The sequence below is a fragment of the Ictidomys tridecemlineatus genome, chromosome 9 (genome assembly GCF_052094955.1).
Source record: "Ictidomys tridecemlineatus isolate mIctTri1 chromosome 9, mIctTri1.hap1, whole genome shotgun sequence".
NCBI classification, from domain to species: Eukaryota; Metazoa; Chordata; class Mammalia; order Rodentia; family Sciuridae; genus Ictidomys; species Ictidomys tridecemlineatus.
Window position 1 is genome coordinate 39,313,538 of NC_135485.1, and position 26,927 is coordinate 39,340,464.

At 31.3% G+C, this 26,927-nt stretch overlaps 1 protein-coding gene across 2 annotated transcripts in view; it reads right to left on the reverse strand.

Moving 5' to 3' along the window:
- Positions 1–2,377: 2,377 nt before the first annotated feature.
- Chic2 (cysteine rich hydrophobic domain 2) overlaps positions 2,378–26,927 on the reverse strand; it is a 41,969-nt gene continuing 17,419 nt past the window's right edge. The window contains exons 2-6 of one of the 2 annotated variants that reach the window (XM_078021298.1): positions 25,198–25,252; positions 24,995–25,066; positions 7,906–7,962; positions 7,680–7,739; positions 2,378–4,187 (exon numbers count right to left, since the gene is read on the reverse strand). In XM_078021298.1, coding sequence (XP_077877424.1) covers positions 4,137–4,187; positions 7,680–7,739; positions 7,906–7,962; positions 24,995–25,066; positions 25,198–25,252 — 295 coding nt within the window. In that variant the 3' untranslated portion in view covers positions 2,378–4,136. Of the gene's footprint in view, positions 4,188–7,679; positions 7,740–7,905; positions 7,963–24,910; positions 25,067–25,197; positions 25,253–26,927 lie in introns of both variants that reach the window. The other variant, XM_005320009.5, reaches the window with a different exon arrangement.

Genomic DNA, 26,927 nt, shown 5'->3' on the forward strand with positions numbered 1-26,927 from the left:
AGCACAATGAGGTAGTCACAGCATCTTCTTGTTTTTGGAAATGAAAATAAAAGCAAAGAGACCAAGTAATTTGATGATCTTGTAGAACATCAGAAATGAAAGCCAGATCAGGATCAGCATCCTGATTTTGTTTTCAATATTAAGATAAGTCTTGCTTCAATTTGTCATTTTGGGGGAGATACTGACCTCTATTATAGAATGAAATACACAGAATTATGATTAATAATATATATAATATTTAGGCTTTTCTTAAATTGCTATCTAAAAATCTTTGTAAATTTTCAGAACAAGATCACTCAGGATTTAAAGACATACTTCAAATCTCAACTTGAATAAAAAAGTATGTTCCTAAAACAACATGAAGTTGGCTATATCAATTAAAAGAAAAAGTTGATTTCCTTTTTAAAAAAGTTAAGTGTTTATACACAAACTACTGTGGGTTGATTAATGGTTTGGTTTAGGACTGGCCTATCCTTTCCTAAGCAAAACTAAACATAAATCACTTCCTTCAAAAACTGGTCTGAGAAGGAGTCTCTGGTTCATCCTATTTCCTTCTCTTTCCCTATGGCCCCCAGCTCTCAGAAGTCTGGATATGATGTATTGAGAAGAAAAACATCAACTGCACCAATTAAGAAACTCCCTTTTTAAAAAATTCAAGTATCACTTCTGCAGAATTGAGGGTGTTTAGCCATTCATCACTTAATGTGACTCACTTTAATTGGTCTTCTAAACACCTAGCTAAGAATGCAAAAGAAATAACATGCTCACTGGGAGCTTTGGGTAAGAAAGATAAAAAGACAATTCTGAGCTATGTTCAGGTGCTTCAGAAGAACAGAAGAAAAGAGGGTCCAGGACTAGATGCTGGAGTTTGGTCAAAGACAGTTTCAAATATGTTGTAGTTTTGGATTTAGTACTACTGACCTAGAGCAAGCCAAAGGAAATATTCACAGTGAAACATCAGGAATGCAGCTAAAGGGTATAATTGTGAGGCCAAATACCATGAAATTTCAAACAGTCTGAATACATATATAATGTCATATAATGTAGTAGTGTCTGAACTCATGCATCTGTAGGTCCAACTGTACATATTGTTACTTAAAATCATTTTGTAGCCAGTGACTGAAATGGAAAAGATTTTTGAAATTCTGTACTTAATATCATCAACTATGAAACTTATCTTATGTTAAAATATTTTTATTTTATTTTGAAAAATTACTATTGACAGAAGTCAAAGTCTTATATGGCTGGCCTATATCTCTGTAAATATAGAAGTTCTCTGTAAATAACACTGAAAACACAATCATAGGGAAAGGTGTGGCTCTTCTTGATTTGAAAGTATTCAATTACAAAACTAACTTTTCTAATAAGAAAAAGAAATAATTGTTTATGATTATTTAAGGTTTTATTAAACGTATTTTGTGGATTTTAGGCTCAAATTACAAGTTTATATTTTAAATGACTGAAATCTGGTCATTAAAGAGACTTAATAAAGCATCTCATGATGATTTTAGATAGGTAAGGTGACTTCTTGCCCATCTATGTACTAAAATACAACAGGATTTGCAAAGTACATTATTTGAGGGGAAAAAAAAGTTTCTATACAGGAATAGTGACTGCCTATAAAATGCAGGTGATGTATTTTAAAAGACCCTAAGTTGTTCACTTAACCTATATAAAAATCTTTACATTGGATTTTCTGCCAATATCTTTTCCTGGCCAGTTTAAAAAGTATCTTTGATTTAAATCAGAAAACAGGAGCTGAAGAAAAAAATTGCCATTTAAAATATTTTCTTGGACTAATATTCATATGACATGGGCATCTCTGACATTTCTGATTAACAGTAACATGGGTACTTAAATTCATGATTCAAGAAAAAATAATATACTAGAGAATCCTTATGAAAATCCAAGCATGAAATTCTAACAGCTCAAAGTGGCTTATGGTAATGCAATATATTAAACATTTATGGTTCTTTTCTACACACACATTGGAAGTGTAATGCATATTCTCAGGGAATCTTTACAGCAACTGACTTACCTTTCAATAAAACAGGAAAAGCTTTTTGAAATTCTATACTTAATATCATCAACTATGAAACTTATCTTATGTTAAAATATTCTTACAGGAATATAATTTTGAAAAATTATTATTGACAGAAGACTAATAATGGGAAGAAAAATATATCTAAATAAGTAAGTTCTTTTCATAAAGCTGATTTCTATAGCATTATATGGATTTACACAATTTTAAACAGGGAACTCTGTGTTGCATAGTCTACACAGTCATTACATTTTTTTTTTGCTCTTTCTGAATCCTGAGGCAGATTTAGTATTATATGGAGATACAGTATTTTCCACACTGAAACCAGACAAATACTGGAGTTTTTGAATAGCGTTACTTTTAATTGCACTACTTTAAAGTGGCAGGACACACTTCAGACACAAGTTAAATAAAAGTGGAAGTATTTGAATTCTTTGTACTTTGAGCTCTTCACAGGAAAAGTATTCCATAAATTCAAGTTGTTAAATTATGTGGGGGACAAGGAAAACAGATCATTCTCTGACAAAAAAGAAAAAAAATAATCCTAGCTTTTAAGATAATTCCTAATGTCCTGTATAGTATATAGGATGCAAGATACTGGCATTTAACTATTCAGATTTATGTAGAAGTACAGTACTTTGGAGAAGTACAAAGAAATACCTTCTTAAAAAAATACAGGTATATAAATTAATGAAACCAGTATTTAAAAGATTTAATACAAGGAAAAAAGGTATTGTATAGTGGTACCAATTCTTAATACAAATTATTAAGCATAGTTTATATAATTTCAAAAGTTATTCACATTATTGCTCGATACCACAGTTGCATGGAACAAACTCTTGACACACATTAAAACTTGTATAATTTCAGGCTTATAAAAACAAAAATTTACACATATGCCATATAGATATCTAAAAAGTTTTTAAATGCACGGAGGTTATCTATAATCAAAAAGACAAAAAAAAGTATGTATGTGTATATATTTAAAAATAATAAACTAATGATTCATGTCACAGTCACTCTCAATCAAAAAAAGTAACATAACTGACTGAAAGTGAATGCACAGATAAAAACAGTACTAAATATGTCCTCCATTCCCCTTAGTAGGAACTTGTTCTAAATACCATTGGGCTATTAAATAATAGCTTACTTTTAATCTAGAACTTTTGTTTTCTTTTCGAAACTCTTTAGAAACATATCCATTCTACAACTACATTTGATTGGGAGGAATATTTTTTCTTAGAAATTTTTAAAGGAGTACTGCCATAGTTTTGAATATAAGATATGGTGAACAATAAAAATAACCCAAGTAAGGCCATTATTAATATCATCTTGACCAAAAATATATGCAGATTGTGATGCTACTATATTTTGTGATCCTGAGCTCTAGTAACCATTAGATGCATGCATACCATTCATTGATTTGCCTATTCTAATAAAAATAATTTAATTCTGCCTTACTACCTTTGAAGACAGAAATATTTTCAAAACTTTTTGATAGGTCTTCATAATGTTAACAGATAGATCTGCTGTAAAAAGAATATTTAGGAATTATATGACAAAGGGTATGTTATGTTCCAAAGGCTATTAAAGAAAACTTATTATTTTAAAGTAATTTCTATATTAAATTTTAAAAAGGAAGAAAAAATAATACAAAGAGTGTGCTTGCTAGAATATATAAGTAGGGTCTTACAGAGGTGTTTTTCTATGTTAAGAAATTTATAAATAAAGAATTGTGTGTACCTTGGTGATAAAATAAAAAAGGCTGGCCACTTTGTATGCTAAGTTCAAATGTATTTTTTTAAGAATACAAAAAGTAATCCTTGAAAATCAGAATACATAACAGAATAAAGCACAATAACTTAAGTATTAAACATCTGTATGAAATAACTTGCAAAGTTTGACAAATATGCACACACAGAACATGCGGTTATTTAAAAAAAAACAACAAAAACGAAAACAAACAACAACAACAACAAAAAAAAACACCACACAATTCTGTAGAACCAATGTTATGTCACCACCAGGAGAGCACCAAGCAAGGCACCATTGGAAAGACAACATACTTGGAAAGTCTCTATAAATAAAGTAAATGCTAATCTGGTCGAAAAATTGGTGTCTTTGGTAAAAATTCTATGAGGATGACCTGTAAAGGAAGAAGAGAAAGTTTTAAAAGGACTAAAACAGTTTTTTATCTTAAAACTTCACTTTCATCACTTAAAATTTTTTGAAAATCCATTCACATATCAAAACTACAAATTTTCTTAAAGCCGACATTTATTTGACACCCCAGAACCTCATCATTGAGAATTTTTCTGAATTTCAGTTCTATGAAGAGGCATAGTAAAATAAGTCTGAGAAGGTAAGTAGAGGTGGTTGATATGCCCCTGACAAACTGGAGGAATGCACACACTTGTATGCACATTATGAATGAATGAGAAGACTGAGAATTGCAGATGAAGTGTTATAGTCTATTTAATTCCAGCAATTTATGAGGTATTATTAGCACTGCTGTTTACAAATGAGAAAATTGATAATCTTACAAGTTGTAACATTATGGACTATGGAGTAACTATTTGAATAAAAAGTTGTTTTAACTCCAAAGCCTTGTCCTTTCTATTGTATTATGTGACTATAGTTGACCCAATATTTTCCTTCAGGTTTCTTCCCTTTTTCAATCCAATTCTGTAAGTTTTAGATGTTCTCATTTTACCACAGGATACTGGTCTTTCTACTTCTTTTAATTTTTTAAAGACCTTTTCTTCTTGAGTTAGCAAAATTAATTAAAATTTGGGGCTGGGGATATAGTTCAGTTGGTAGAGTGCTTGCCTTGCATGCATAAGGCACGGGGTTCAATCCCCAGCACCATCAAAGGGGGAAAAAAAAAGATTAAAATGTGTTTGTTTCAAAGGAACTTTTAACAGGAAACTAAAAGAAAAAAACAAAAGCAAAAAACAACAATACAAAAACATACAAGTTGATGTCAGCTAATTTTTATTCTGAACTTGAGTCATCTTAAATTTTAATTTAACTCTCTCCCTTGCTCCATCTCTGTATGGACTATTGCTGACTGAAAAGGCATTTAATCTGAACAATTTCCAAGTTTGGTGAGCATATCAATTATTTTTTTCAGAAATTATTATTTTTTGTGTGTCTTGATATGATCTCCAAATCTGAACACATTTACATGTTAATCCATTTGAACTAGGAAACTTTGTATTCCCTTGAGTTCTACTGGTTTCTTTTCCAGGGTCTCCCTAAATTGCCCAGACTGGACTAAAACCTGGGATCCTCCCGCCTCAGCTTTGAACAGCTGAGATTATAGCTGAACGAATCACAACCCACTGAATTACCATTAGTTTTTAAAAAACATATCCTACAAAACTCTTTTCCTTCAACAAGCACTCATAAAAATTGGGTACTTGTTTCTTCTAAATCATAATCCTCTACTGTATCTGAATAAAGAAAAATTAGTATAAAGTTGGTATTTTTTCTAGATTATCTCCGAAATTCAAAATACAATCAGGAAGAATTACTTTTCTTTTTAACTAATAAATGACATTTCTGTAAGTTATAGAAAAGCTGAGGGAAGGAAGGCTACGTGACAAAAAGGCTTGAATTCCTTAGATAAGGGGGCATTCACTCTCTTCTTACTGGATTATATGCTATTTTAACTTTTAAAAATTACCCTAAGGGACTTTATTTTTAATATTTATTTTTTAGTTCTTTTTTTTTTTTCCCCGGTGGACACAACATCTTTATATGTGGCGCTGAGGATCAAACCTGGGCCACACGCATGCCAGGCAAGCGCGCTACCGCTTGAGCCACATCCCCAGCCCCTTAGGAACTTTTTGAAGCCATGTTATTTTTGCTTTTAGCTATCAAAATCACATTCTTTGTTAGCAATTTAAAAAAATTTTTTTTTGTTTTACTACTCTTCTAGGTATCTTCTATGATAATATAATACAATCATTTTAGAAATGCTTAATTATCTAAAAATTCAAGGTAAACTATTTTCCAAACAAAGCATAAAGTTCAGAATGTTTTAGAAGTTACTAAATTATTTTAATTTTGGTTAATAAAAAAAAGTCATGAAATCTTTTTAAAAAATTCATATACCCTACTTGAAAATTACAGCATTAAATTTTTTTTTTTTTTTTTTTTTTTTTTTTTTTAGTGCTGGGGATCAAACAAAGGCCTTGAGCATTTAGGTAAGTGCTCTTATCACTGATTTATATTCCAAGCTCAGGTATAATTTAGATGTTTTCTTTTCCAAAGTAAATTTAGAAATATACAAAAATAATTAATGCCTCCAACTTAAGCTTATTTGTTTGGATTTACAGATGTAGCAAATATTTCTTACAAAATCCCTTAAATCTCCTAAATATCTATTCCTCCCCACAAAATGTATACACAAAACCCTCTTACTATCTATAATAAAAAAATATGACTAATATTTTCATAGGTCAACCTTAAAACAAGTTACTCAAATGTGCTTTTTTTATGATTATAAAGAAGTATCAAGTGTCTTTCTCATCATCATAAATTAACATGTTTGATATAATAGATAAAGAAAATCTACATTATTCTGTTCATTGAATAGAGCTAGTTTATGGAAAAAAAAAGACACTTAAAAATATCTTTTTTGTTCAAGGCTAGAAATGGGATTTGACGACATGTTAATGAAAGAACCGGAAAATGCTAATAGAGAAAAATGATTTTATGATAATTTCCAACTATTTAAACACTATTTTAATCAATCTTTTATACACACATACAATCTATGATGGTTATATTGTTTCAAAGAAAAGACAAAATTCATCAGAAATGTTATAACAGGTACTTCACAAAGGCTGTGGTTTTAATTTTCAACAATTAACTCTTCCTTAGTTCTTTTTCTTTTAATGTAATAACCTTTCCATATTTAAAACAAAACACTCAAGTTCAGGAAGAAAATAAATATTCATAATTTCCTATAGTTATTTTCAACTTTTCAAAAGGAAAACAATTGTCCAAGTAAATCAAGGAGTCATTTTAAAGTTCTAAAATAAATTGTATATACATTCAAAATTAACTATCTTTTAAAGAAAAAACACAGAATGATCAGCATCTCCTTTCCTGCTTACTTTTAAGATAATTTTCACAAAGCAATATTCTAATAACACTTTGAAAGATTCTCTAAAGGCCACTGAGGTATACTGGCAGTTAAAGTCTATAAAGGCTAAAGGTTTCTTAAGCTCCAATGACTTGGCTGAAAGGTTTTCTTCCATACTTGGAAACTTGATTAGCATTATATAAAAAAGCCATATCTGACTTGCTGCGTAACCAAAGTTGTGGTTATTCTTTATACAGCATTTAAAATTTCACACTCCATCAACACATGTTCAGGCTATTTTATCTTGGCAATTAATTTATTATTTTTCAGAACACAGTGAAGCCTTGTTTTCAAGTCATTCATAACTTTATAAATCAGGCTTGCACATGAAACCCATGCATCTGTGAAGCGTAGAAAATCCTTGCACTCAGGAGATTAAGCTCCTGACACCTTTGCTGATTAATAATCATGGAAAGAATAAGATCAGAAGCAAAATAAATGATCATTTAATAGAGAAACTCACAAAACAGCCCTTTAACTTACATATTCCATCATGTTATTCGTTTCACATTTCCTTTTGCTCAGTCTCCAGTGCAAGCACAGCTAGACAAGTAGGAGAGTAAAAGAAGAAAAATGAGCTCTATTTTATTGCAGCACACAGACTAACCCATTTGTCCACCTTTCATATTTTTAGTTCAACAAAAGCATCTGTTTCCATACTGTGCAATTCAGACCCCAACAGTACGAAGCTGCTCCCTGTGGTACTCACCTTGTGGTATAACCTATTGTTTTCCCATTCTAATAACTTCTCAATCGATCTTCGTGTCTGGAAGACAAATGAGGAAAAAGTTTACTCTTGACTGGTTTCAGAAAAACTTTGTTTTGCAGCTGCTTTTTGTGTGAAAAGGGGAGAAGTACATGACAGTGACTGAGTATAGGATGGCGTATACCACTATCAATGTTCTAGCATGAAATAGAAACCTGAACAGAAACAGTACTTTTTTAATAAACATACACTTTGGTTTATTTGCATATGTATTTTTTAACTCTTTCAAATTTACTAGCTTCTGATTTCAAAGTATCAACGTCTAAAAAATTATTTATCTGCCAAATGATATATGTTCAAGTTCTAAGTTCTTTCAAAAATACTTTTGCAATATTTAAATAGTTACAAAGGCCCTTAATACTTTAAAACAAGGATAATTTAAATATTAACTAACAAAATGCAAAAGCCCTTTAGGGTAAATCTTAAAATGAAATAACTGAACATTTTTAAAGAAAAAAACCCACCAAACTATAAAATTCAAACTAATTTTAACATCATACTTTAAAATAATGTCTACATTTTTTAAAAATATTAATTATTCCAGTTAGAGTTTCTAAACAAAGTCAAAATTTTGTTCAAACCAATATAAAAGTAGTGTCTGGTAGTCAAACCAAATTCTTAATACATGGTACTCTTTAAAGAATCAACTGAGAAATTCACTTCACTTGATTGTTCCAGTATATATGTGCAGCAGGAAATGTTTCTTGTTTGGAAGGATGAATAAAGGAGAGTATAATTCATGATGCCAGGTGTTAGGATGAGACTGACACAGCTGCAGGTGCAAAAGTGATAGTATTGCCACAAGGATCAACTGCAACTTGGTGCAGCTGCAGTTTTCTTGAGAAAGAAGGAAAAAAGCATCTACCGCTATTAATATGGTACAACTGTAAATAAATACTAATAATCAAATATGTAATGCCTGTCAAACAATGATGAGCTAGATGAAAATTTTTAGGATCAAGTTGATTTTGAATTTTAATGTTACATAGTAAAAGATTAATATTTATTTAAATATTTATTGTAATCTAGTTCTAATATTACCTTTTAGCATGTTGAACATGCTAAAAACATACCAAAATCACGTAAGTGCCAATTATAATTCATAGCTACCAACGAATTACCACTACTGTCTTAAATTTTCCAAGCTTAGGCCATAGAAATCAGAAAATCAACTACCTTTCTGGGTGATAATACGCCAATGACTAATTTATTACATTACTTTTTTTGAACAGTCTTTTTGGCAAGAATTTTGAAGAAAAAAAAAGTGCCCTTGTTAACAATGATCAGCAGACCTCACTTGTTTCTTTGTAAAGATAGCCTTTTAGAGGCAGCTCTCCTTTTAAATGAAAATAGGGCAGCAGTTATGGTCACACTTTTTGTTAATTTAGTTGCCAGTCAGCCCCAAATCAAAAGAAAATAAGGCTGCAGAGTGTAATTAACATTCAGTTCAGTCGTTTTGTCCCTTGTCTAGCCCCCAAGCTTTGTTAAAATTGCCATCTGAATGCTGAAGGCTGTAGGGAAATCGATTTGATTCTAATCGCACCATGAAAAGAACATGATCTAACTGCTTTCAGCCCTCCGTAAATCTGTACTAGGTCTTTAGCACAATGCAACTTCCAATTTAAAAAGCACTGAATGTCTCGTCAATGACTTTGTGAAGAAAAAAGAACAAGGAGCAGACATAAAAATTCCAATAGTTGTTTAAGCATTAAAGTTCATTTGCATCACAGCGAACCTGAAAAGGGCTGACCTCTCAAACCGCCTCTCAGGTCTATGAAGTTGTAGCCTTGACAAGCTCACATTGACAGAGCTCATTGACTCTGAAAGGCTACTCTATCAATGGTGAAAAATGGCAATAGGTTCTACTATGAGCAGGCATCTGCCTGCCCACCCGCTGCTAAACCAATGGTAAAACCGATTCAAAACCTGAATCTACCTTGTAATCTTCCTTTCTAGGACCTTTTAATAATAGATTAAGATTACTATACAATTTGAGGTTTTACTTTTACTGATGGTTTAAAGGTTGGAGGGGGTGTTGAAAGAAACAGGGTAGGGAGAGAGAACTAGCTTTCCAAGTCTATTGTTTTATATTAACACATAAAAATAGAATCCAAAAGCTTAACACTACACTTTGCAAATATTTATTACTTAAAGAAAATAATATTGTTAGCATCATCTTATTGCATCAGAAATTTAAATCCATGAAAATCTACATTATGAAAATGGAATTCTTTATGATGCATATATATATATATATATACACAAACACAATTTAAAACTTTAAAATATTTCCTTTACATAACTTACATCAACTACCAGTATTTGAATAAAAAATAATTACATAATTACAAAGTATGAACCTCAAATTCCAAAATACTTATGTAGGAATTCTGAATTTATTCTTTGCCTCTAATTGAGAGTTTAACGATAGGGTTTGTTATAGTAATTGTGTCTTAAAATATTTAAGAATTCTAAACCAAACAAACCCTGCTATGCTACATTCTGAATAAGCATCTAAATATACAATATTTCTACACACTTGACAGTCTGAAGTAAAAGCTGTGAATTAGCACCATCTAATCTTGCTATAAGACTTCTTTCCTGCTTGACAGGTGAAAAAAAAAGGCACTTGCACGTGCAGCTTAATTAATCATTGCACTTGACATCTCAATGATTTACAGTGAGGAGCAGGTGAGAACATACAAAACCAGAAAGAACCCTTGATTTGAGTGGAACATTTCTTGCACACTAAGGTGACAAGTATGTAGATTCTAGCAGAGATTAAAAATAAAAAAAAAGAAAGAAAAGAAACTGTGCCACAAATTATTTGTTAGTAGCAACAAAAGCTCAAATTAAACGGAAAAAAAAAAGCTGTAACTACTGAGAATGTTTAATACTCTGCAATTAATTTTAGTTAACAAAATCAAAATATATTTTCAAGATTAAATACAATACCAATTTGACAGATCATGAAAAAAATGACACTTAAGCATTTATAAAAGCAATTTCAAAGCTTTCAAACTTCAATTGCAGTCATTTAGAAATAAAAGTTAAGAGTTTATGTCCACAGGACTATCAGAGATCTATTTCTAATTTCAGCATTGCCAAACTCTACCGTAACTAACTGGACAAGCAAACTTAATCATATAAAAACTGTCCTGGAATTTAAATGTCTATATTGACCTCCAAGTTTCAAAATAAAGCAAATTAAACCATTAGAAAAAAATATGTAGAGGCCTGCCACAAAAAATACCAATAAAACATTATCTTTCTAGGCTAGCTTTTAAAAATAAGTCATCTTAATTTTCTTTAAAGAATTTAGTGCTTGTGAAAAGCCCCGAATTGATAGTCATGGGAACTAAGGATCTTCTATTTAGCTGAAAGAACAGGGGAAAGGGCAGTGCAGGCTTCAGTACAAGGTTCCCTACAGTGGGCCTTAATCCTTTTCAGTGCCTACACCCTGGGGGTGAGAGGACAGGTTAGTGGTTCTTTACCAAGGAATCCTCAGTCCTTCTGCTTAAGATGATCAATAAGAAATCTAATTTTATGATAAATTCTTTAATTAAAAGTACCAGGACCACCAACTTACACCATGTAAGCAAAACAACTTTTTGTGAGAATGTCATGTCACTAACCTGGAAGAGGACAGCTTCAAGCATCTGGACTCCCACCCATCTCCCTTGAGAGTTCATTTTGAAGGCCCTCCCTTTTAAAACAGTAACAACATATTTCTTCATTTCAACATCTTGGTGGTTTTATTTTCCTTATTAGTGAGTTACTTCTAATATAGCCTCTTAAAATAACAAGAGATTAAAAAACATAATTCAATTAATAAATATACGTTAAATAGATTTAAATTGAGTAATAAGCAGTAGTACCACAAGGAGAAACATTTTGGCTTCTACTCTTGTTGTGCTTGGTTGCTTTGAAATGTTTGGTAAAACTGTGGGAATAAGCCAAAACATGAGAACTGCAAGAGAAGTCAAAGGATATGAACAATGCACAAAACAACTTACTTAGGTGACTAATCAACAAGGTTAGATATGACATACCCTGTAAGTTCCAAAAAAGAATATAAAGTAAGCTTACAATAGTTTAAAAAAAAAAAAGTATGAAACACTGTGAAAACCTAAATTACTGAAATAGAAAATCAGGATTTCCTAAAAAAACCTCAAATTTGATTATAAAATATTTTTACAATTTCATTTAACTAACTTTTACTCTATAGATAAAGTTCACTACTTACAGGTTTATTTGAATTGGATTTATTCATAACATCAGAGAATGTCAAAGCCAAATTTCAAACGTTCAATTTCATATTTAAAACAAATTTTGAATTTTAAACTTCTAAAAGTATAATTCATTAAGCTTTAACTAAAATGCTTTAAATGTATTCATAATCTTATTTTTATCTTTTAAATGTTTTTCAAAAAAGAATTACACATATATTTAGACTTCACTATAAACTGAAATTGTTAAAATAAGTGAGACAATTAATATTTTTAGTTATAAGTTATTAGAAGAAAAACATATGATTTGGAATGGATTATTTTAACTTTGGAGAACTAAAGAGAAAATTACTTGATTTACTTCTGTTTGTTCTGGATTAATGTTAAATCTTATATTCCAATTATGTGCAGAAAATTCTGTCATATCTCAAAATTATGACATATGAAAAACTTGGATTACCAACCATATAACAAGAATATGTATGAATTGCTCAAAGGAATTTTCAACCAAATTCCCTTCCTCTACATAAAAGCTCCTTTTAAAAATTGTAATGTGAACACTGAATTTCAAATAATCTAGATATACTAAAATATCCACTAAAGTATCATTAGAATAAAGTTTTTAGTAATGTTTGTTAAAAAGTAGTATTGTTGGGGCTGGGGATATAGTTCAGGGGTACAGTGCTTGTGAAGCCTGAAGAAGTCCTGAGTTCCATCCCCATAATTGCAAAAAAGAAGAAGAAAAAGTACCTCTGTTAGAGATAAGCTAAACAACTGTTAACATTTGTGGATCAAAAATATCCTTGAGGCAGCACTGAGCCATCACTTATAGGTGCTAATCTTAAGTAATGTATGATTAAACTGAATTTCATCAAGAGTTTATGAGCTAGGCTAGTGAGTGGCTCATAACTTTTAAAATTACACCATTTTATAAATGATGAAAGTTAACAGACTCTTTCTCCAGAAAAAGAGGCACATATACAGAAATACAAAATGCTGCACAAAATTTCAAGGGAGTGATCCATTAAATCCCAGTTACATTTAACAAAATACTAATAATGTTTCAGGAAACTAAAACCGAATTTCAACTGAAAGCAGAAAATTTAAAGAACTATTCATAAGACAAATTAATTTCACCAAATAAGTACTACTATAGGGACTTTTTGAAAAACTAAATATAATTTTTAAAGGATGAATCAGTGCTTAGGACCAAGAAGTAGAAAAGCAGTTTAAAAAAAAAATCAACTGTTCATTGATTAAAAGAGACAACTGGAGAAATAAGAATGGATGAATGGATTAAGAATTATTGTTTATGGAACCTGATATGGGGTCTGACCCATGCTAGTATATTCCTTTTGTTACCTTATTTATTAACCTGCACACCAAAACCTATAAGGTAGATTGTATTACTTTCATTTTACATATAAGAACTGAACCTTAGAGAGGTCAAGAAACATTAAAGCTACATTAAGAAACAGAGGAGCTAGGATTTGAAAATTAATATGGCCTACAACCTCATACTTTTTCTGTGGTACCTATTAGAGAGCTATTGAGTTTGTAAAGAATGTGTCAGATTTAACAGATGATCTTGAGGCAAATAATGTATCTATGGCATGCAAATTATTTATGTCACCAACCAAATTATTACTTACTGACCCTAAAATTATGATTAATTAATATCCAAGAAAACAGAGAGTAAAGACAGATGGAAAAAAACAGAGAATTTAAAAAGGGAAGTGTAATCTATAAAACATGAAATGGGCATCCTAGAATTAAAAAGCATAATATTTGATAGTAAAAAATCTCACTGGACTGGTTAACAACAGATTGGTGACAGGAAGACAAATCTTCCTATAAACTACCACATCAATAATACCATGCTACAGAACTGCAAGTCAGCCAGATTTGAGAAAAACACATTTTCTAAGAATTCTAACACATTTTTATGAAGTCCCATTGCCACCTCTGTAAATTTAAGGCTCAAACTTACAGTTTTATCGTATCCTCTTTATAATGAGAATTTAGAACACGTTTTCACCCTAATTAAAAACAAGTTCTCAGTGCTGTTCACACTAATGATCTCAATTTATATAAGAACCAGTTTTCTACCTTTCAAGGCTAGAACAGTCTTTAAAATGAAATAGCAATAAATGTATTCCTCTAGTTGTAAGAAATTTTGTATGAGACCACTTTTGCAAAGTGAATGAAATAAGATTTCTTTACTGCAAGTGAAGAAGAGGAAAAAAAAAATTGACAACCTAAAGTAGGGTTAGAGGAAAACCTGATTCTTCTTTTCATCTTTCCAACTTTGCATGGCACTTATTACATGTCATTTTTAATCACTCTGAGAGTAAATACATGTTTCAAAAAAAAGAATGCAACATTAGTGAAAAAAGAGCTTTACCGGAAATCATGAGTGTGTATTTGCTAGGGAATAGGAAGCAAAAAATTTTTCAAGTACAGGTCTGTTCGTTTTCATTTATTTTTTATAAGACTTGAACAGTAAAAGCAATACATCAACTCTGAGATGTATAAAATCTTATTAAAATATACTTTTATCCCATATCCACTTTACCTGTATTACAGTCTCTTTCCTTTATTGGTTGTAGCTTCAATAAATGCAAAAGATAGAAAAAAATTGTAACAGTAAAGCTGTGAAAAACTAAATAGAGCATTTATCATTGGAAAATGACAAAACAATGCTTATATGCTATTGCCATTTATCAACTAGATAAATTTAGGTAAATTATAACCTACTATTATGAACCTGAATTTTCTAACTTGAGAAGTCTTTCAAATTGCTAAATTTCTCTAGTTTATAAACTGAGAAACCTCAAACAGGTTACTTGATTTCTGAGTCTTAAAATAGGAATAATATGAATGTCTCTACTCCTGGAATTTTGGGAAGTATACAATACAAATAAATTGGTTAACTCAATCCCTGAGATACAGAAAACACTCAATGATTACTAGATGCTACCATGATATTTACCACATAGGATTTTTGTGAAAATTAAAGGAGAATATATATTTTCTGCCTTGTAAGTATACAATAATTATTCTCCTCTTCATTTGCTTCTTGAAGTCTATTATTCCACTGTATGTCAATACAGATTTTACTTTTTAAGCAATATATTTTAAGTTATACAAATATCAGGAATTTAGTGACTCGGAGTAACTGGTATTATAAGCCATTACACCTTAAATTATATTACATGTAAATGTCTAAAATCTAAAATTATGTGATAGACTTTCTTAAATGTAAAACTAAGATATTTCTAATTTAAATACACAAACTTAGAATTCAAGTTGTTGTTTTTTTCCAGGTTTTCTTGTTGAAAATTTCTGAAAATTGTATTTCAAATTGCTAAATCTATCACTTTACCTTCAACTTTTAATGTATAAATGTATTGGAATAAACTTTTCCACTACAACAAAGACCAGGTGTTTCAGAACTTAATAAAAGCATGTAAAAGTCAAAAAAGATTAAAGATCATCAAAGCAAATTAAAATCCTTATAAATATATTTACTAAAATAAAGCAAATTGGATAGCATTCTTTTAAAAAAAGGTTAGCACTATATCTTCAATCAATAATAACAGTATATTACTAGAATATACTTCATTCATTATGCCTTGTTCATTAGAAATTTTTCAGGAGACCTACTTCACTAAAATTTTGATAATATCCTTTCAAATGTGTTTTGCTTTGTTTCATTATCTGCAATATGTTAGAGGCATTTTTCTTATCTAATTCTTCTTCTGAATGTTCAATGCCTTTCTCGTTTAGGATTCAGAATTAATGACTACAAATGTTCAAATCCCAAATATAGAGAAAATCAGTTTGAAAGTTCTCAATAACTTTCAGTACCATTAGTATAACTGCATGTATTTCAAATTCCTCCCATATACAAATATATTTAACTTTCTGCTTAGTTTCTCCTGGTTCACTTTCCCTTGACGTTCTTTAAGATTTTCAAGGCTACCTGCTGCTTCAAAGTAAAAAATAAATCACTACTCTTTACCTCTTCTATTAATTTTTTATTCCATCTAATTTTCTTTCTTCCCTTCCCTCCCTCTCCCCCCTCCCTCTCTCTTTCTCTCTTTCTTTCACTCAAGATTGAACCCAGGAGTGTTTAACCACTTAGCCACATCCCTTTTTTACATTTTATTTAAAGACAGGGTCTGAGTTGCTAAGTGTCTTGCTAAATTGCTGAGGCTGGCTTTAAACTCACAATTGTCCTGCCTCAACCTCCCAAAGCTGCTGGGATTATAAGCATGTGCCACCATAATATTCTATAATATTCTCAGTGCTGGGGATTGAACCCTGATCTCACATCGGTAAGGTAAGTAGTCTACCACTGAACTACTCACCCAGCCCTTGCCGTTTAGATTCTCAACTCCTAATACACCTTAAACCAGAGTGACCTACAGTTATTGGATAAGTAAATTTGAGATTGAGAAGAGATATTCAGAAGTAATCCTAAGTATACTAAAACTTTAAGTAAAACAAGGACTTAAACTCTATTATACTATTTATTTGTATGCAAAAGAAAACTTTAAAAGTAAAAACAAGGTTAAGTTGATATTTAAACAGTGTGAAACTTTTGAGTTAAGATAAGGGCTAAAAGCACATATAAACAAAGTCTATAAAGTCAGGATATGATATATGCATAAATATAAAAACAAAAAGTGAAACAGTTACTTAGAACAGAAAACAATAAAAGCAAAATTCCTTAATACAATACATAATAAAATTATGAAAAATGTTTCTTCAAGGAATGAGCCAGCCCAAGCACAGCAGCATACACCTATAATCCTAGCAAATCAGAAGGCTGAGGCAGGAGGCTCACAAGTTCAAGACCAGCCTCAACAACTTAGTGACACCCTATCTAAAAATAAAAAATAAAAAGGCTGGAGATATAGCTCAGTAGTTAAGTACCCATGGGTTCAACCCCCAGCACCCCCCCCCAAAAAAAAGAAGAAGACATGGATATACATTATACATTTTCTAACCTCTAACACTATGAATTGGGCACAGCCCAAAAGCAAAGCATAAACAAAACTAAGCTTCTGCAAAGCAAATATCATAAAATCTATTTAATAAAGCTAAAACATTTTATTTATTTGTAAGCTTCTCAGGCTCTTACAAAGAACATGCTGAAAGGCTGAAGTTTACTGTTTTATTGTCTTCTAAGCACTAATTACAACGTAAAATTATTTTGTATTTATTTTATTGCTTTTGTCTACTTTTTAGGTCCACAATAGAAACTACATAAACTCAGCATCAAAAACAGTACCAAGCTCACAGTGTTATTTCAGGTACATTCACTGAATTAATGAATAAATATAATCCAAGAGGCTTGAGTTGTATCTCAGTGGTAGAGTGCTTGCCCAAAATGGGTAAGATCCTGAGTTAATCCTCAGCACTGTTGCGGGTGATGTGGTGGTGAAGGGGACCCAAGAGAACAGTACATTAGCAGCAAAAAGAAATGGTAACCAGCTTACCAATTTTATAGGAAAAATTCCTCCCTCCCTCCATCCTTCCTTCATGGTACTGGGGACTGAACCCAGGACCTCACACACACAAGGCAAGCACTCTACCATTAAGTTACATCCCCAGTCCTTAAATGACTATATGAACTTAAGCTCAATAAACTATTACTTAAAAAAAAAAAATCAGGAAAATGGAAATAAACAACTGGAGTGAGGGGAATACTAAAATGAAAGAATTAAATCTAGCCACAACAATAATCAAAAGAAATGTAAATAGTCTAAAATTCCTAATAAAAGGGTAGCAATTATCAGGCTAAATAAAAAGGAAAGACCCAATACTACTGGGTGTGGTGGTACATGCCTATAATCCCACCTACTTGAACAGCTGAGGTAGGAGAATCTTTACATTCAGGCCGGTCTAGGCAACTTAGCAAGACCCTGTCTAAAATAAAAAAGGGTTGAGGGTATAGCTGGGGGTATAGAGTTCTTGCCAAGCATAGGTAAGGCCCTAGATTCAAACCCTAGTACTGGGTGAAAAAACTAAAAACAAATAATAACCCCAAATTACCTATACAAAATGAACTTCAAATAAAAGGCACAAATAAGCTAAAAGGAGAGAAAAAGAAATACCATACAAACTTTAATGAAAGGAAAGTTGGAATGAGTATATTAACATACATGAAATGGATTTCAGAGAAAAATAAAAGTCAATTCATAATGATTAAGCAATCTATGAAGTAGACCAAAAAAATCTGAAAAATTAGGAAGCAAGTTATAAAATGTCAAAATATATAAATCACAAAATGAAAAAATAACTGATAAAATTAATGGAGAGAAACATCAATAAAAATATCAATCTCCTCAAAAATCTAGGAATGAAACCACCATTCGATCTAGATATCCCACTTCTCAGTATATATTCAAAGGATTTAAAATCAGCATACTGCAGTGACACAACCACATCAAGTTTATAGCAGCTCAATTCACAATAGTTAAGCTAGAGCTAGAGCCAACTTTGAAGCCCTTCAACAGATGAATGGATAAAGAAAATGTGCTATATGTACACAATACAGATTAGCCATTAAGCAAAATGACTTTATGACATTTCCAGTAAATGGATAAATCTGGACAACTATCATGTCAAGTGAAATGAGCCAGTCCCAAAAAGCCAAAGGCCAAACATTTTTATTGACATGTGGAAGCTAACCATAATAAGGGGACAAAAGGGGAAGAACAGATAGGTACTCAGTAGATTAGACAAAGGGGAATGAAGGGAAGAGAGGAGGGATAGTTTTCCCATGTAAATATATGAATACACCATAATGAATATTGTGTACATCTACAAGAACGGAGTCCTAATTAGAATAAGATATATTCCATGCTTATATAATTACATCAAATGAATGCTACTGTCATGTACAACTAAAAAGGAAAAATTGAAAAAAAATTAACATAACTGACATTTATTTTTTTAAAAAATTTGAATAACAGGTAAATACACACTCTTTTTTTTTTTTCTCTCCTTTTCTTTGGGAGTAGGGTATACCAGGGATTGAACTCATGGGCACTCGAACACTGAGCCACATTCCCAGCCTTCTTTTGTATTTTATTTAGAGACAAGGTCTCACTGAGTTGCTTAGCACCTTGGTTTTGTGCAGGCTAGCTGTGAACTCATGATCCCCCTGCCTCAGCCTACCGAGCATATCTGGCTTAAATATACCCATTCTTTTTAAGTATATATGGATCATTTATTAAGACAGTTTATATTCTTAGTAATAAAATAAGTTTCACTAAACTTAAAAAGATTCAAAACATATGAAATAGGTTATCTAACCATAATTAAAATATGTAATAGAAATATCTCTAGAAATTTCCCAAAATATTAAGAAGTTAAATGCAATACTTCTAAATAATTCATTGTTCAAAGAACAAATCAAAGGCAAAGTACAAAGTAGAATGAATTAAATGAAAATTAAAACACAACATATTAAAATGTATGGGATACTAGTAACGTAGTACTCAGGAAGAAAATTCATAGCACTAAACATACTAGGGAAAAAAAAAAGGTCTCATATCAAGGTCCCTTATTTCTACCTTAAGATACTAGAAACAGAAGTATGAATCAAACCCAAAATAAGAAGAGAGGAGTGTACAATGAATCAAAATGCATTGTGCTGTCATATATACTTAATTAGAATAAACAAATAAATAAATAGGTAAATTTTTAAAAGAGAGGAAATAATAAAGGTCAAAGTAAAACCAATGAAATATAAACATGAAACTAATAGAAACAATCAGCAAAATCAAAAGCTGATATTTGAGAAGATCAATAAAATTAATAAACCTTTTCTCAAATTGGTCAGAGAAAAAAAGAGAGAAGGGATCACTGGAGGATCACTGAATTTGCCTAAGCAAATTCACAGATATGATACTAAAAGCAGAATTCATTTTTTTTAAAGTGATAAATTGAACTTTATCAAAATCAAAAACATTTGCTTTGTCAAAGACATTGTTAAGATTTTTTAAAAAGACAGGCTATGGCCTAGAAAAATATATTTGAACATAATCTGACAAAACACTTGGATTCAGGGCTACATTCAAAACCCTTCAACAATCAATAAGGAAAAACAATTTTTAAAATTAAAAACTGTTTTTCATTAGTTTTTATGGTGCTGGGGATGAACCCAGGGGCCTCTCGAATACTAGGTAAAGCACTGTACCACTGAGTTACACCTTCAGCCCTCAACACTTTAAAAAGGAAGATGTACAAACAGTAAATAAGCACATGAAAAGGTGCTCAATATCATTAATTATGAGGGTAATGCAAATTAAAACCATAATAAAATGCCACCACTTACATGTAAGAATAACTAATATTTCTAAAACTAATATTACCAAGGTGTGGAAAGGATGCTGAGCAACTAGAACTCTCATCCATTACTGGTTAGACTGCAAAATGGTTTACTCACTTTGGAAAACAGTTTGGAAGTTTTTTATAAAATCAAGCATACACTTACCATAAGACCCAGCAATCCTACTCTAAAAATAAAACATCAGGTTCACACAAAAATATGCATGTGAATGTTTTTAAGCAAGCTTTATTCAAATCAGCAAAAATTGAAACAACCCAATGTCTGTCAAATGGTGAGCAGATAAACAAAATATGATATATCCACAGAATGAAATGCTATTAGCAATAACAAGGAAAAAACTAATACATAAAACAAAATAAATTTCAAATGCACAATGTTAAATAAAAGCAGCCAGATTCAAAAAGCTACATATATTTGCATAATTTTATTTATATAATATTCTAGAAAAAAATAAAACTGTAGGCATAAATCACAGATTAGTGGAAACCAGGGCTTAAGAAGTGAAGAGGGTATGACTACAAAGGGAAAACACAAAGAACCTTTTGGAGAGCACTGTGATGTACTTTGTAGCTTTACCTAAAACTCTATGCATTTATCAAAAATGATAGAACCATACACCAAAAATAAGTTTTTCGGTATACTAAAAAATAATTTTCTTCCTTTTTTTATTTTGTGATACTGGAGATCAAACCTAGGGCCTCCCACATGCTAGGCAAGCAGTGTACCACTACGATATATTTCATTTCCAGTGCAAAAAATAATTTTCAAAAATAAACTAAAGATCATTTTAAAAAAAGAAGGAAAAAACAGAAGGTTGTTAATAATAATGAAGTGAAACAGTAATAATAATAATAATAATAGGATAAATTAAAGCCTCTGAAACAAGAACAAGTAATAAAAAGATAGCAGTAAGTTGAAGATGAGTTTCAAAGGAAAGACAGAAATTTAGTTACCAAAATTTGTGACAAATATCAGAAAAATGAAAATGCTGACTTGAATATAAACTATACATTTGGTCCTGATTTGTCCTGGAATCTGAGATAATTCTAACTGTATAGGAGGATTCTACATCACAGATAAAGGAGAAAAGAGGCTCACAGACTAGTAATCAGCAGGGCTTTAGACTTTTTTAAAATACTAGCACCTCTAAATGAAGGATCCTTTGTTTTCTGGGGTTTTTAAAAAATATTTTATTTAATTGTTAAACATTTATTTATTTGTTCATTTTTTTTTAATTTATAGCAGTACCTGGGATTGAACCCAAGAGCACTCTACCACTAATTATGTCCCTAGCCCTTTTAACTTTTTATTTTGAGACAGGGTCTTGCCAACTTGCTGATGCTGGAATCAAATTTGCATTCTTCCTGCCTCAGCCCCCAGAGTCACTGGGTTTATAAACATGCATGACTGCACCCAGTTCAAGGGTTCTTGATACATAGTATCTAGATAGAATTCTGGAAGTTCACGAAAGCAGATAGTATAAAAATTTATCTTCATTTTTAACCTTTAGCTATGTACTATATTTCCTTAGACTGTGAATATATAAAAACAACTATCTTGACTAAACAGGATTTTGCCTTTATTACTCAAAGAAATCATAGTGTTCCTATTGTATGATGGTATCATGGATCTGCTACTATTTTCTTTTATATGCATTCTGAAAAAATAATTTTCAAAAACAGACCTAAGATAATTTTTAAAAATTCAATTTAGAATGTCTAATTATAACAGGAGAGATTAAAAACAAGGTCTCTGGAAAAAGTCAAAAAAAACGGGCATTAAGGTGGGGATGAGTTTCAAAGGCAGGCAGAAATTAAGTTATCCAAATTGGTCACTAATGTTAGGAAAATGAAAACACTGAACTGAATTAAAGTGTGCCTTTGGACCTAATTTGTACTGGAGTCTAAGACTCATAAATTTATTATTATTATTTTGGTAGTAGGGATTTACCCCAGTGGCACTTTACCATTGAGCTACATCCCAAGCCCATTTTTTATTTTGAGACAATGTCTCTCTAAATTGCTTAGGGACTCACTAAATTCCTGAGGCTGTCTTCGAACTTGCCAACCTCCTATCTCAGCCTCCTGAATCACTGTAATTATAGACAGGCACCACTGTACCCAGCTAAAGCATAAATTTATAAATCATATATTTACAAATCATATATATGAAGTTTTTTAGTACTTTGGTAATTACTCTGTTCCCATCTTACAAAGCTCCTCAATCTTTTCTTTTCATTCTTTCTTTTTGGCATATTAGGGATGGAATTCAATGGTGCTCTACCACTGAGCTACATTCCCCAGTCCTACATATTTTTTTTTAATTTTGAGACAGGTTCTCACTAAGTTGCCCAGGCCAGCCTCTGTCTTCCAATCCTCCTGCCTCAGTGTCCCAAGTAGCTGGGATTACAGGTATGCAGCACTGCAACTGGTTCAAAATTTCTTTCTCCAGGTTCTCTAATATTCTACATATATCTATGAAGTGTCACTATCTCCATGGTTACATAACAGTTTACACCCAAGACAAGGAAATGCACAGCTTTTTTTTAGAGCAATAGTTATATTTCTTTATCCTCATTAGATAGTAGAGTGTATATATGTAGATATAGATATATAGATTTATAGATAAATATATGCAAGTGCTCTACCACTGAGCTACATCCCCAGTCTTCCATGTAAAATTAAATCCATCAAATAAATGTTCCATCTAGTCATATATATATATAAAAAGAGAGACCTGACTCTAGGGCTAAATGAAAAGTACTTTCTGAAACTACAGATAGAACTAGTCTAAAAAAACCACATCTATCTTATGCACAAAAAGAAATTTAATAAAGGTATCTCAAAAAGGATTTTAAGTTGATAATATGTGGGGAAGTGTAAAATGTTTACTTTTGTCTCCTAAATACACTACACACTCATTGAGATATCTTGCATTATTGATTTAAAAAGTGAAAAACAGGATCAGAAACCAAAACCCAAATAGCTAGACCTTAAAGGTTTCTACAGTAATACACTCCTCTGGTTCTTTGGGTTAAATAACAGCAATTACCAACCAATTGAGATACAGCAGTTATTTAAACAATGCAAATGTTTAAATGGTAGAGGGGAAAGTAAGGGGATCTAAGGGCAGCAATTCAACTGTGGATCAAACTACCAGAGAGAAAAAAAGAGATTTCTGCAGTCTAGAGATAATCTAATGAAACTATGAAAAAGAGAAATGTTCTTAGAGATAAGTAAATATTATAAATATAAAAGAAAATATTTACAAAAGTAATTTTCTTATAAAGGTATCATTTCCTTCCCATCAATAAAATGTACCCGTTTTTAAAAAAAAAAAAAAAAACTTCAGATACACCTCTTATTTTATAACAGAAATCAGGGGCCAAATAGAATTTGCTATTCCATATTTCCTTACCATTACTTGGTGACAAAATGAAATGTGTAAATACAGAACAATTTAATTTCAACTGAACACTATTTCATTTGAATGGGGCACTTTACCATTGAGCATATACCATTTAAAAAGTTTTTTAACAAAAACATACAATATATTCAATCTATACTAATTTGTCCTATATCCACTAACCTCTTAGGAATCTTTTATTATAAGCTGTCAAATTATTGAGTTTTTATATGATTTTTTCTGATTGCATAGTCACTACATGTTCATTACAGAAAACTTACAACAAAAGAATTCCCTATAATTTTACCAACTATAAATAACCACTAATTATTTTATTTCTTCTGTGAGTACTAGCTTACTTAGTAAAAATGCTACTAATCAATACTTTTCGCCCACTTGTTTTCAGTTGTTCAGCTAAGAGTTTTATAAACACTATTTTATTATTATAACAATCTTATTCAAGTAATAGGTGAATAGTACCATTACAGTTTTTATCAACTACAGTTTAAAGTGGTTAGGAAATATGTCCATAGTCACAGAGATAAGTGGTAGAGTTGAACCCAGCATCTTTGATAACTACACAATATCATCATTGATATAGATGATAACATATTCTTCTCTTTGTTCCTAAGTAATTTCCTATATCATAAAAATTATAATTTTAGATGGCTATCCAATATCATTTGAATATATAATAATTTACTTAACCACTCCTCTATTAGATCAAATTATTTCTGTATAATATTTGTAAATGTGATCCATTAAATAGAAAAAATAAAAACTAGGATTGGGGATGTAGCTCCCAGGTAAAGTACTTGCCTAGGAAGCATGAAGCTCTGGGTTCAATCCCTAGTACCATCAAAAAATAAAATAAAATAAAAACTAGGTACATATAAGACTTGTTTGATTAGTTTAAACTTAAAATTAAATATATGATTCAACTTACTCTTTTACTGAGGCATATAACTGGCCACATACTGCAACCTAATGTGCAGCAGCAACAAAGGCAGCCACAAAGTAGCCAACGTACATTAACAGGAAGGTTCTTCTTAAGACAACTGTTAACTCTGTTGATGCTGGCTTTAAATTCTTCAGGAGCTACCTAAAGAAAGAGTTTAAGAAATAACAACATCAAAATATTAACAAACATGTCTCATACATTTTGTCTAATTTTCTAGGAAAAACTTTAGTTTTGAAACATCTAAACAGGAAATAAATAATTGAGCCACTCACTTTTCCAGTTAATGAAGAAGGGAATTCTGATTCAAATTTGTTGCTCAGTCCAAATCTATTTTTAAAAAAATAAGAAGAAAATGTTATTATCTATCACTGTTATAAAAAAATAAAAAATGTAAACATTTAGACTAGCTCTGTGGCAGAGGCCTGTAATCCCAGAAATTTGGAGGCTGAGGCAAGAAGATCACAAGTTTTTTGTGGTACTGGGGATTGAACTCAGCCTGATAACTTAATAAGACTATCTCAAAATAAAAATAAAGAGGGCTGTGTGCTGGGGTTGTGGCTCAGTGGTAGAGCAATCAACTGGCATGCGTGAGGCACTGGGTGCAATCCTCAGCACCACATAAAAATAAAGTAAATGTACTATGTCCATCTACAACTAAAGAAAAAAATATTTTAAAAAATAAATAAATAAAGAGGGCAGGCAGCACGGCAGGGAGGGGGAACCTAGCTCAGTGATATAGTACCCTGAGTTCAATCCCCAGTACCACAAAAAATAAATAAATATTTAACTTAAAGATCAGAAACACCAGTAGAATGTGGATTAATATATATAGAAGTTAGAGACAAATGAAAGTATAAGACACAAGAGCTTCATAATAATCAATTTATGAAATTTAACAAGCAATTATTTGTCAATGAATCAAAACTTTCATATAATAATATGAGACTGAATGTTACCAAATCAGCAGTATAAGTAAAAGAATAGATGATTCATTTAATTTGAGCTACCACCTCCTCCTTAAAAACTTCAGAGCATTTTTGGGGCGGGGGGGGGGGTGCTAGGGATTGAACCCAGGGAAACTTAACTTATGAGCCACATCTCTAGCCCTTTTTATTTTTTATTTTGAGATAGGGTCTCCCTAAGTTGCTTAGGGACTCACTAAGTTACTGAGGCTGGCCATGAACTTGCAATCCTCCTCCCTCAGCCTCTCGAGCCTCTGGGATTACAAGTGTACACCATAAAACATATTACCTTTATAGACATGATAGCCAATTTTCTAGATTTGAATGTTAGTGGTAGAGATAAGCCATGGTTTTGAAGGTTAATAGGTGTCCTTGGTAGACACAAGTAATAAGAGAAGGAAAAAAGTGGGAAGGAGGAATAGAAGAGCGAAAGGAGAGAAAATATAAATAAAAACAAAGTAGGGCTTGACAAAATGCTACCAAGAATTATCTTAGGTGACACTCAATACCTACTTGATTGTCAGTGTATTAAATGGTATGAAAGAAAACCCGACACCTCCTCTATCGCCATCTATTCCTATTACCTGAAAGATCGTTCCTTAAATTTGGATTAAAATACTACATGGCTTTAGAAGTGATAAACGATTTTCAAAGATCACAAAAAAATAATAAACTTAACACACTATGATCTTACCTATTAGAAATATACTAATACTTGGAGAAAAGGGCATTCAAATTACAAATACTGAACATCTTCTATGAGATATGTCCTGATGATCCTATAATGGGAAGTTTTTAGAACTTTTTTTTTTAAAGAAATAATGTACAAGGTCAATTTACTTTTATATAATTTAATTTTTAGGGGGCTGGGATGTGGCTCAAGCGGTAGCACGCTTGCCTGGCATGCGTGCGACCCGGGTTTGATCCTCAGCACCACATACAAACAAAGATGTGTGTCTGCCGAGAACTAAAAAATAAATATTAAAAAAAAATTCTCTCTCTCTTTAAAAAAAAAAAATTTAAAGTTTATGCACACTCGT